At 41.0% G+C, this 12,846-nt stretch overlaps 1 protein-coding gene across 6 annotated transcripts in view; it reads left to right on the plus strand.

Moving 5' to 3' along the window:
- Positions 1 to 12,846, plus strand: part of DCAF6 (DDB1 and CUL4 associated factor 6) — a 158,549-nt gene that overhangs the window by 103,444 nt on the left and 42,259 nt on the right. For all 6 annotated transcript variants that reach the window (XM_039521495.1, XM_039521505.1, XM_039521510.1 and 3 more), the window contains one exon: positions 11,301 to 11,412. In XM_039521495.1, the coding sequence (XP_039377429.1) occupies positions 11,301 to 11,412 (112 nt within the window). The remainder of the gene's footprint in view (positions 1 to 11,300; positions 11,413 to 12,846) is intronic.

The raw sequence follows: 12,846 nt of genomic DNA on the forward strand, positions 1-12,846 counted from the left end.
AACCAGATAAAGCCAAAGTAGCCTGATTTACGTTGGGGACGTGTGGATGTTGAGGAAGAAAAATCCATCCAATTTGGGTTCGGGACAGTGGGCTGCACTGCAGCACCCACCTGTTACCTCAGCCTGTTGGTTGAAAGCTGCAACTCCTATGTGCAATTTTTGCTGTGTCTTAAGATCACCTTACTTCTGTAATCAGTGGTCTCTGGGAATGTCTACACAGCGAAGAAAAATCCATGGCTGGCCTGTGCCCGCTGACTTGGGCTGCAGGGCTCTTTCATTACCGTGTAGACTTCTGGGCTCGGGCGGGAGCCTGAGCTCTGGGACCTCCCACCCTGAAGGGTGAGCCTCAGAAGATTTGGATCCTTATCTCTGCCCTTAAATCTTCAAAACATGACTAGAAAGCTCAGAAAGAGACTTGTCTGTTCTAGTTACAGCTGGAATCCGGAAGTGTTGAGTTGATAACAAAAATGAAACCATGAACCTTCAAGATGCTTTGGTCCCAGAAATCAGGCAAGGTTTGAAAGTTTCCTTGTTATCTTTCCATGCTGGTTCACTTTCCCTTAGAACTGCCTTGCATCTTAGAATAGGTAATTACATAAATGGAGTAGAACTTACTTTCTAATAGTTGCATTCTTCCATAGTGTTTATGCTGTTGTGCTGATGTGTGGAGATTTCCTCTTACAAATCAGTTGTTTTTTATATGTAATAAATATATCTGTTTATCTAAAACTTAATGCTAAACCTACTTTATGATCACTTATTTAAGACAGTGACTTTCCTAGTGTGATCTTAGGACCAGGGGCGGCTCCAGGCACCAACACACCAAGCGCGTGCCTGGGGCAGCAAGACAGGGTGCCTTCGGCGGCTTGCCTGCGGAGGGTCCGCTGGTCCTGCGGCTTCGGTGGACCTCCCGCAGGCGTGCCTGCTCTGTGCTTGGGGCGGCAAAATGTCTAGAGCCACCCCTGCTTAGGTCCACCAGAAGACAAAGTTAATGTCACTAGAACTGTGGTAGATTGGGAATCTGGATGAGGAAATAGTTTGTTAGAGGATTTATCTCCTATCAGATGGTCAGCAGAATAAAAAGCTGACTGCATTCTGCATCCATATCATCATTCAATTCTCTTAAATTAAACAATATCAGGTGAGGTCTGCATTTTGATGGGAAATCTCCAAAGAACTGCTAGCTGGTGCAGGTAGTTGTTGGTGCTTCAGTATATGGTACTTTTCCCTCTCATTTTGTTAGTTTGCCGTTAGAGCAGACTGTGTTCTTGGCATTGCCGTCTTTTATGTCCACTTCTGGTCACTAAAGATCCCATAGCATTTATCATGATTTCATAATCCCACTATTCTAGCCACATTCCTGTGTGGGGTGGTTAATTTCTGCCTACCTGTATTTAATCCTGTAGTTTCAAATGGAACATGATTTTCCAGGGCTTTGGAGCTGTGCTTCAGCTCCGCTCCAGCTCCAGGCAAAAACCTGCAGCTCCACTGCTCCAGAGCTGCTCAGCACTCCAGCTCCGGGCGCTGCTCCAAAGCCCTGTTTTTCTTCACTTAGTGTTTCACCTCAGCACTGGCTGCAATTCAGTAATGGGTGGTCACTGTTTAAGGGCAGTATTGTTTTTTTAAGCCATTGCCTACATTGGCAGGTGTGGAGAGAAATTGTATAACTAGGACTATGGAATGGTTGCTGGTGTTCTCTAAAAGTCATTGGCCTAATCCTGAGGATTCTTATTGGGTTTTTACTTGAGCAAACTCCTTGAGCTTTTTGTAGACTGGTATTTTCACTATTTAGGGTTTTTACCATTGCGTCTAAAGTCAGCTGGTGATTGTGATTTTGTTGTTGTGAGCCTCAGTATGGAACTCGTGTCCCCTGAAATAGATTACATTTTGACCCTCTCACTTAGAAGGAAACATATTTGTTCCTCCCCCCCCCCCCAAAATATGTCTTAGAATGACCACTACTGCTTTTATATTTTGACACTATTGATCTGCTTTTCCTGGAATTGGGAAGTTAATGTTGGGTATAGTGAGGAATGGAGTGGGGCCTGGGGAGAGATCATGATGCAGACTCCTTGACAGCTGGAATCAGGAAGGGGCTTCAAAATCTCACGATGTGGGAGTGTGAATAATTATCAGACTCCATTAAAATATATTGCTAATTATATTTTTAAAGCTTTATACTCTTTTTTTCTGAGTATATAAACAATTTTACATGTTCAATACAACTTTTGCTAATTACCTTCAGTTTACACAAAAACAGAGATGCCTCCTAACAGATGGCAGAGTAGAGTCCTTAGTCTCTAACTTCCAACCAGGCCAAATGTGATCTAGTGACATGCCTCTATACTGTTAGTATCACACAGAGAAAAGCACAGAGAACTTGTTTTGCACAGCTGTAGTTTTCTGAGCAAATAAGTGGATTTATTAGTGTAATTTTCCTTTTTACATGATTGAAGAAAATATTTCAATTCCAGATCTTTCTAATTACAAAGGGAGATAAAAGTTCACTTTTTTTGCTTGAAAGGAAATGGAGAGTGGACTTTGTCCTGTAACATTTACTTATGGCAAAGCACAATATGAAATTATAGTCATAACTTTTTCCACAATTTATGTCAAATGTGCTGCTGTAAAATAGAGGACTGCTGGTCTTATAGGCATATATCTTCAGAATGGAATGCAAGGAATTTGGAGCAATTTAGCAGTATTGATTTGCTACTTGCTACCTTGATAACTACCTGTTACCTTGTTTGTTAGGGCTTGTGAATAGGCTAATAGCTCTGGAGATGGATGCTCTCTGTTTAATCACAGAACATGTACAACTTCCCTATAATGAGAATTTTATAAAGGAAGAAAGCCAAGAAATAGCTATTGAAAGTTTACCACTACAGTAGAGCCTCAAAGTTAAATACCTGTTCGTAACACTGAAATGTTCATAACTCTGAACAAAACGTTACGGTTGTTCTTTCAAAAGTTTACAAGTGAACATTGACTTAATACAGCTTTGAAACTTTACGAAGAAAAATGCTGCTTTCCCTTTTTTTAAGTAGTTTTCGTTTAACACAGTGCTGTACTGTATTTACTTTTTTTTGTCCCTGCTGCTGCCTGATTGTGTATTTCCAGTCCCAAATGAGGTGTGTGGTTGACTGTCAGTTCGTAACTCTGGTGTTCATAACTCTGAGGTTCTTCTGTATTTTTGCAGCTATGTCTTTCCACACTTTTTCCTCTGAACATTTACTAAATTCCATTTTTTCCAAACTCTACTAGCTGCTCTTATTGCTAGATGATTGATTTAAAGGAGTGCCCATGTGTACTCAGTCTTGAAGAACTATTGTGCTACAGCAAACGGAGTCAGAAGGACTTATCTTGCAATATCCTGGAATGGTTTGTGATGTTTAAAGCCAGAAGGAACCACTACGATAATTCAGTCTGACCTTCAAAATACTGGCCATAGTATTTACCCAGTGCTGTGCAGCAATATATTTGGTGGTGGCTTCATGACTCAGTGATACTGACTGTTTTTGCACTGAGAAAAACATCCCAAAGCAATGTTAGGATATTGCACTGTAATTATTTTGTGTTCGTCTCAAACACCATTCAAGAAAGTATCTCTTCTTTCCATTCCTATCCAGCTGCTGAAGTGAGGAAATCTCCCTTGTCTGGCTGGTGGTGGTGGTGGTGGGGTGATGGGGAGGGTTGGGGGAACAGGATAGGATTCCACAAGCTCCTTTTCTGTCCCCTTCTCGTGATGAAGTGCTTCAGACTCTGTTTTGGCCTACTCAGTGATATCTACTTGTACAGTAAGGATACTCACATTTTGTGATACCAAGTGGTGTGTGCTGACAGCTTTCCATGAACTCAAGGGTAGCACCTATTTACTTTATAAATGTACATATTTTTCAATCAAAATGTAAATGCACACAACCATAATGTTTTCTTGTACTCATATGTTCTTGGAATAGATTGATTTCACATGCAAAAAATCCCTGCATTTGATCAGCTTTCTCTTCATCCCACACTGACAGAATAAGGCAGCTGCAGGCTGTATTTTAGAGCAGCCATGAGCTGCACTGTGGGTACTCATTGTGCAGAGGTTACCATGGTGAGGCTCATGTATAATTGTCGCAATGCATTATATAGAACACTCATTAAAAAAAAAAATCTTAATTTTAGCTCTGTGTTTTTGTACTTTATATTTTCCACATTTTAAAAAACGTTTTGTATTCAGAACATGTATAAAGTATGTATTTAACATTATTTAAATTTTTCAGACCAAATTGCTATAGCCCTGGTACCCTGAGTGGTTTCCATCTGTCAACAGCGTAAACACACACATGAATGTTCAGGGTCCAAATTATGCTTGCAGTCATATGCTTGCAGACAATGGCTTCTGTCTAACTTTAAAGGAAGTTTTATATATGTATTCAGTGGCAGAATTATGACCTTTATTGTTTCTGTAAGCAGTCTTTAGTTGGGGAGTTGTGTATGTTTGAATATATACTTTAAGTAAATTATATGCATGTAGAGTGATTCTGAACTCTATTTTAGAATGGTCATGCAAGAAATATTGCTACTGTACAGTGAATAATGTTTAAAACTTCCTGTTAATCTTGCATTATTATTTTGTCCATTGCAGCTTTGAACTAGAAATTTGAAACAGAAATCCAGGCTGGAAAAGCAATAGGAGATATGCTACTTTAACGTCTTATTTAAAATTGTGAATGACAACTTAAATATTTTTCCATGCAGCACATGTAAGGTTTTGTCACTGGCAAAGCTATTGTAGTCATGATCAAGTTCCTATACTCCATAAACCAAACAAAACATGACTAACACTGCTGTCCAGATGGCTGTGAAATAAAAAGATTAGACTGTATTTGATACTAACAAGCAGTAAGGACCTATGAGTTCTATTTCCAGCTTTGTCACTGACTCATTGTATGACCTTGAGTAAGTCACTGGGACTTCCTGTTTCATCATGCCCACTTATAAAACAGGGATATTAGGACTTCTACCTCTGAGGGTGCTGTGAAACTCAATTAAAGTTAGTATATCAAAGTTCTTTGAGCTCCTCGGATGAAAGATGCTAGTGTACAATTATTATCAAACAAAATGCATCAGAGAGCTGTGCATGTAGATAGTTTGTCCATTAAAACAAGCATCTTATTCTTTAACATTACATTTGTTGTTAAAGGTTAACCCTGTAGCTGTCAGTTGGCTCTTTATCTCAAAAGAGGACTTTTGTCCTGGAGGATGCTTATAAAATATCATATTTAATTATATCAATTTTTCCTTCTATTTCTTTGTCATTGTTCTTGCTGTTTTTATTAGGAAAGGTATTTGTGTTTAAATCTAGTATTTCTCTCCCACACAGATGTGTCTGTTCTTTGAGTACTGTCCCTATGGGTGCTCCACTTCAGGTGCTTATGTGCCCCACGTACCTTTGATTGGAGATTTTAATCAGCAGTGTCCATTTGACCTCTGCATGCACTGCTAATATCCTTGTGCCCCACACTGAGGCTGTATCAAGCTGTACAGGCAAACTGCCTTGGCCTGAAACAGAGTTTAGCATGTCAGCACTGTGCGTGCCTTGGCTGCTTGCTGAGTTCATTCTACTTAGTTTATTTAGTTTGTTAGTATCATGCAGAGATGGGCTGAACACTTCAATAGTCTACTCAATAGAGCATCCACAGTCAATTGGCGTGTCTTTGATCAATTACCAAGAAACCCATCAAAGAGGATCTCAACCTCCCTCCATCAGTTGATGTCATGAAAGCCATCAAACAATTGAACTCTGGTCTGGAAAGGCATCTGGAAAGGATGGTATTCCATCAGAACTGTACAAAGCAGCAGGCCCAAAGGCTATCAAGGTGTTTTCATGACATCTTGAGTAGCATTTGGGAGGAAGAAGAAATGCCACAAGACTTCAAAGATGCTATTATTGTATCACTGTTCAAAGCCAAAGGCAGCAAACTGACTGCGGAAAGTACAGAGGCATTTCCTACTATGTATAGCAGGGAAAATACTAGCTTGCATTTTACTGAAGAGACTCATTCCAAACGTTTCTGAGGAGAGAACGCCAGCAGTGCAGTGTGATTTCAGGCTAGCTCATAGTACTATGATTTTTGTCTTAAGGCAGGTCCAGGAAAAATGTTTAGAGGAGAACATGGACCAGTATGCAGTCTTCACTAACTTGACCAAAGCCTTTGATATGTCAATAGAGAGGGTCTATGGGCTTTTCTACATAAACTAGGCTGCCCAAGAAGATTCATACAAATCATCTGTCTGTTCCATGACCACATGACAGTACAAGTACTCTCCAATGGTAACTTTTCTGATGTATTCAAAATCTCAAAGAGAGTGAAGCAAGACTGCATACTTGCTCCAGTGCTGTTCAACTTGTTCTTTGCCCGTGTCCTCAGCCATGCCACGAGGGACTTGGGTCAGCGGATTTATATCTGCTACTAACTGGATGGCTCCCTCTTTGACCTTCAAAGACTTGATGCTAAGACCAAGACGCTGGAGAGGCTTCTCATCAAGGCACTTTTTGCAGATGACTGCACCTTGATGGACCATAGACATAGCAACCTTCAGGTCATTGTTGATTGATTCTCTGAAGCATCCCAGCTCTTTGGCCTCACCATCAGTCTCAGTAAGACACCAGTTTTGTTTCAACCAGCACCTCATTCCAGTGCCCCAGCGCCAGCCATTTTCATACAAGGCACACAGATGAAAAATGTAGATCAGTTCAGGTATTTGGGTAGCGCCATCACGAGTGACTGTTCCCTTGATCAGAAAATTGCCTACAGAATTAGTAAAGCATGCCAGGCCCTTGGCCAACTCTGAACAAAAATCCTTAGCTAACACAACTTTTGTCTCTCCACCAAATTGAAGATCTACAGTACAGTGGTCCTAATATCTCTCTTGTATGGATCTGAGACATGGACTCTCTATAGATGGCACATTAAACATCTTGAGCAATTTCACATGTGCTCACTCTGCTCAATTATGAACATTTGCTGACAGGACAGAGTGACCAATATCAAGGTCCTTGAGAGAGCAAACACAACCAGCATTGAGGAATGCTACTGAGAGCACAACTTAGGTGGACCAGACATGTCATCAGAATGGAAGACCACTGTCTCCCAAAACAGATCTTGTATAAGGAGCTGAGGTAGGGCAAAAGAAAGAAGAGTTGTGCACATAAGTGCTTCAGAGATAACCTGATGAGCTGTCTCCAGTAGGCTGGCATCCATGTCAAAGAACTCAAGCAAATGGCTCAGAACTGGACTCACTGGGGGTCTCTGACAAGATCAGTGTGTAACAGGTTTGAGCAGATAGACAAAATAGTCTCCAGGCTGCATGTGAAATGCGTCACAGAGCTGCATCATCAAACATCATAGATGACTTCCCATGCCCTCATTTTGGCTGACTGTGCATCAGGGTTCGAACTTCAGAGTGAAATGCTTAGCCATAGATGAAAAATATGACAATATCATCCTAGTCAGCGATGGACTACCAACATTAGCAGATAATTACTGGTTATTGAAAGATTGTTTAATTTCTTCCTGGGAAATCCTCCCTGTGAGGGGCATGTCTGGGTCACTGGGGTTTAAGTATTGGCTCATATGCAGAGAGGCTATCAGTGACAGACATTGTAAGTATGTTCACTGCCTGGGTGAACTGCATGTCTCACAGAAGTGTAATTTCTGTTGAGCCCTCAAATCCAGGGCACAGAAGAACTGCAAAATCAAGCTGCGACTGTTAATGTAGGAGTGCTCCTTTCCCCCCACTTCAGAGCCAGGTCAGGAGAACCTCCGCAATGCATCAGTTGCCACAGTCTCTAGTGGTCATTCGACCTCAGCGCAAAACCCTTCTAGATAGGGGAAATCTTCAAAGACCTCCTCTAAAGATTCTAAGAAGAGGAGCTCTAATTCCCTTCTTAAGATACTCTCATCAAAAAGATCTTGCTCTCTGACCAGGTCAATAGCCTTGAGGCTTCGTACGATAGAGGCGCAAAAGGCTCCTCCGGTACCAGTGAGGCAGGAAAATCCCACCGTTCTCAGAGTAAACATGGTTCTGGGAAGGTTCCAGTACCGTCTAGCAGAGACGGTCAGAGTGAGCAAACAGCATGCATAGGCTGAACTACCACTGCTAATGAAAATCTCCAATCAAAGGTGCGCGGGGAACACGTGCACCTGAACTGGAGCACCCATTAGGACATTCAGCTCAAAGAACTAGACTTACTGCATATGGTGAGCAACCTCACTTTCGTTCTATTTGATCCTGTAGTGACAAAGCATGAGTAAAATTTGACCCTGTTGTTATGTAGAGAAAGGTCAATGACTTCAGTGGGCAGAATTTGCTGGTTATTTGACATCGTGGAAAAAAATCGTGGTGTTACAGATGTAGGGTGATGGCTTCACAGCAGGATCGAGTATAAGAAGCTGGTTTGTGAGGAAAATTGTTTTTTGGGGGGGAGTGGGGGAGAGTGGAACTCCCAATGACAGCAAAGGGAAGACTGTACATTGATGTTTAACAACTAATAAATTAATAATATATTAACAGCAAAGGGTGACTGAGATTCTCATAATTCATATGAGTCTGGCGTAAGTGGGCTTCACATAGGTGACATGTGGGGTGTGGAAGTCAAGAATTCTCCCATTAATCTAGGTTCAGAACAAGGAGCACCTGTGTAGAAAATGTATATTTGATGTTACTGCCCATAACCTTTATTAGCAGGAATTGGCTACTGCACACCTCTTAAGTGGTGTTTGTAGACAGGAGGTCCATGATGTAGATGGGCCTACTGGCTATGAACCTTCCTTCAGGGAAGGATGCCATAGAGCAGTGCTGTTACCATAGAGCCCATTGCACAGACTCTCTGTGATCTCTTAACTCTGTGCACCCGGTATTCAGTGGTACTGCTGAGGTAAATGTTATTGTCAGTTCACGTTCTTAGAGTTTCAGCATAAAGAACATTCACACTAGGATAACTTTAGGTTATGAGGAGGGGTGGGGAAGAGGAGCACTTTCAAAATGTAGCACTGAATGAAATGATAGTCCACGTTCCCATACGACAAACTCCAAACCTCAGTATAATAGTTGGATGGTAGCTATCCAAAGTCTTGCTCACAAAGGACCAAATCACAGGGGAAGGAACACAAGCCAAAATGGGGACAGAACAGACTAAAGAATATTTAGATAAGTTAGATGTGTTCAAGTCGGCGGAGCCTCATGAAATTCATCCAAGGTTGTTTAAGGAACTAGCTGCAGCAATTTTGGAACTGTTAGCAGTTATCTTTGGGAACTCATGGATATGGGTGAGGTCTCAGAGAACTGGAGAAGGGCAAAAATTTGTAGTTATCTTTAAAAAGGGAAACAAAGAAGACCTGGGGAATTATTGATCAGTCAGCCTAATTTTAAAACCTGGAAAGATATTGGAACAAATTATTAAAATTATTTACATTGTTTTGTAAACTCCTAGAGGATGATAGGGTTATAAGGAATAGCAAGCATGCAGGGTTACTGATCTAGTGAATGGGGGGAAATCAGTAAACGTAATGTTTTTATTTTAATAAGGCTTTTGACACAATCCTACATGACATTCTCATGAGCAAACTAGAGAAACGTGGTCTAGATCAGTGCTTCTCAAAGCTGGTCCACTGCTTGTTCAGGGAAAGCCCCTGGCGGTCTGGGCCGGTTTGTTTACCTGCCGCATCCGCAGGTTCAGCCGATCACGGCTCCCACTGGCCACGGTTTGCCCCTCCAGGCCAATGGGGGCTGTGAGAAGAGCTGCCAGCACATGCCTTGGCCCGCGCCACTTCCCGCAGCCCCCATTGGCCTGGAGTGGTGAACCACGGCCAGTGGGAGCCGTGATCGGCCGAACCTGTGGACACGGCAGGTAAACAAACCGGCCCAGACTGTCAGGAGCTTTCCCTGAACAAGCGGCGGCCCAACTTTGAGAAGCACTGGTCTAGATGGAATTCCTATGCAGTGGGTGCACAATTGGTTGAAAGACAGTACTCAGAGTTATCAGTGTTTCACCCTCAAACTGGGAGGACATATCTATTTGGGAGCCGGAGGTTCAGTCCTGGGTCTGGTACTATTCAATATTTTCATTAATGATTTGGAAAATGGAACACATGCAAGCAGTTTGGAGAACAGGATTAGAATTCAAAATGACCTTGACAGATTGGAGAATTGGTCTGAAATCAATAAAATTATATTCAATGAACCCAAGTGCAAAGTACTTCAATTAGGAAGGAAGAATCAAATGCACAACTAGAAAATGGGGAGTAACTGGGTAGGTGATAGTACTGCTGAAAAGGACCTGGGTGGTCATAATGGATCACAGAATGAGTGAGTCAGCAATGTGATGCAGTTGCCAAAAAGGCTGATATCATTCTGGGTATATTAACAGGAGTGTCATATGTAAGACATGGGTGCTAATTATACCACTCTGCTCAGTACTGGTGATGCCTCAGCTGAAGTACTGTGTCCAATTCTGAGTATCACACTTTAGGAAAGACATGGACAAACTCAGAGAGCTGAAGAGAGCAACAAAAATTATAAAATCTTTAGAAAACCTGACCTAGGTTTGTGGAGGAAAAAAACTGGACATGTTTAGTCTTGAGAAAAGAAAACTGCGGGGTTACCTGATAAGTCTTTAAGTATGTTAAAGGGCTTTTATAATGAAGATGCCGATCAAGTGGTCTCCATGTACCCTGAGGTTAGGACAAGAAGTAATGGGCTTAATTTGCAGCAAGAGTGGTGTAGGTTAAATATTAGGGAAAACTTTCTAACCATAAGGGTAGTAGAACTCTGAATTAGGCCTCCAAGGGAGGTTGTGGAATCCCCATCACTGGAAGTTTTTAGGAACAGGTTGGACAAACATCTGTTAGGGATAGTCTAGGTTTACTTGATGTCCTGTCTCAGCACAGGGGGCTGGACTTGATGATGTCTCAGGGTCCAGCCCTATATTTCTATGATTCTGTGTAGGCTCCCATGTAAATCAGAAGGAATCTTAGATTTAGCCATAAGGACCACATATGCCCTCTTCATTGTTGTAAATACAAATTGTTATATCTTTAGGCTAGTCCCTAAGCTTTGCAAAGTATAAATTCAGTGCGATCACTCCAAAGCATTTAACTTTTGGTTTGGTCTGTGTCTGGCTTTAAAATAGATTGTATTAGAGAGAATTTTTTGGTTATCTTAATTCATTTCTGAAGGTGTTTCCATTAGTTAACAGTTTTACATACGTTACTGACGCACCTTCAAATATTATCAACCCTTGTTTACAGACAGTGAAAAGCAGAGTCCACGAGCAGGAACAGGTGAACCAGTTTTAAGTTTGCACTACAGTACAGAAGGAACTACTACAAGCACGATAAAATTGGACTTCACGGATGAGTGGTAAGTTGTTCTTTTTTTTAGCTGTTAATAAGCACAATTTTCCATTGTATTAGCATTTGTTTACCTAAAATGATTTTATTCTTTCAATTATATATACCACTTAATATGTATTGTTTCATGCTGTTTCATAGTTTTGTAATAGTATTTTACAGAGCTAGTGATCATCTGACTAGGAATAAACTATTTTCTGTGTCCTATTTGCATCCAGTCATCGCAGGCAAAATTATTTTAAAAGTGGGCAAAATTCGTCTTTCTGACCTCAGTCTTTAAATATATAGCAAAGAGTATGTAAAGAATAGGAAAAAGTGGCTTTCATCATTAACTTTTTAAGTTGTTGAGAATTTTTTTTTATAAATACAGCTCAGCAAACTTCACTTTGCAACAGTACATCCATGTTAGAATGCTATGGATTTTAATTCTTCTAGCTAAAGAAGGTTTCAGAGCAGGCACAATTACAGAAATGTGTTGTGAATTTTTTAATTAAAAAAAAAAGAAAAGTAGTAATAGTTCACTGTATAGATCATCTTCTGTAATTTTGACCCAAATCTTAAAATAATTCAGAAAAAAATATTGTACAAGTACTCTTGAAATACACATCCGTTGAGTCTACATGGATTTTAAAAGAGCTATTTCAAATTTGTGGAGCGAGAACTGCACCAGGTTCTGTGTTCCCTTGTTGGCACAGAGAAATCCAAACGTTGCTTGAAAATGTTGGAACCTCAACTAAATTGAAGGGCAATTGAAGGAAATTGAAGGGTAGTATGAAACCATGGGAGAGAGGCTCCACATGATCACTTCTTAGCCCCCATGGACCCAGAAAGAAGTATCTCCATTGTACATGGGTCTGCAAAACGGTATAAAAAGAAATACATCTTCTCTTTAACAGTCTTTAAAACTTTTTGTTTACTTTTCTTTTAATCTAAATATCATGCTCACAGCTACAGTCTTGAAATCTTAACTACAAATTGGAGTTCTCAGACATCTATAAGGTGCATGTTTGTCTGGACATGCAGTTTGGGCAAGCAATAATTGTTTAGATGTTTTCTTTATGTTGATACTTTTTAGATATTCATTCCTTATGTCCTGTCCTTGAAGGGGACACTGCTTCTCAGGCCTGGTCTACACTACAAAGTTATGTTGATGTAAGCCATCTTGCATTGACCTAGTGATGCATGTGTCTATGCTTAAATTTGTCTGCCACTGATGTAAGTGCCCCATTACAGCGACACGGTAACACCACCTCCTTCAGTGGTGTTGAGCCATGTTCGATGTACTGAGGTCAATGCAGCGCAGGTGTAGACACTTTGTTACTTATGTTGACCCTAACAGTCCTCCAGCAGCTGTCCCACAATGCCCAACACTGAGTGTTCTGGTCACAGTTGTGAACTCCACTGCTCAGGGTTACAGAAGACTGGAAGGCCCCACACTCCTTTA

Source organism: Mauremys reevesii, linkage group 1 (genome assembly GCF_016161935.1).
Source record: "Mauremys reevesii isolate NIE-2019 linkage group 1, ASM1616193v1, whole genome shotgun sequence".
NCBI classification, from domain to species: domain Eukaryota; kingdom Metazoa; phylum Chordata; order Testudines; family Geoemydidae; genus Mauremys; species Mauremys reevesii.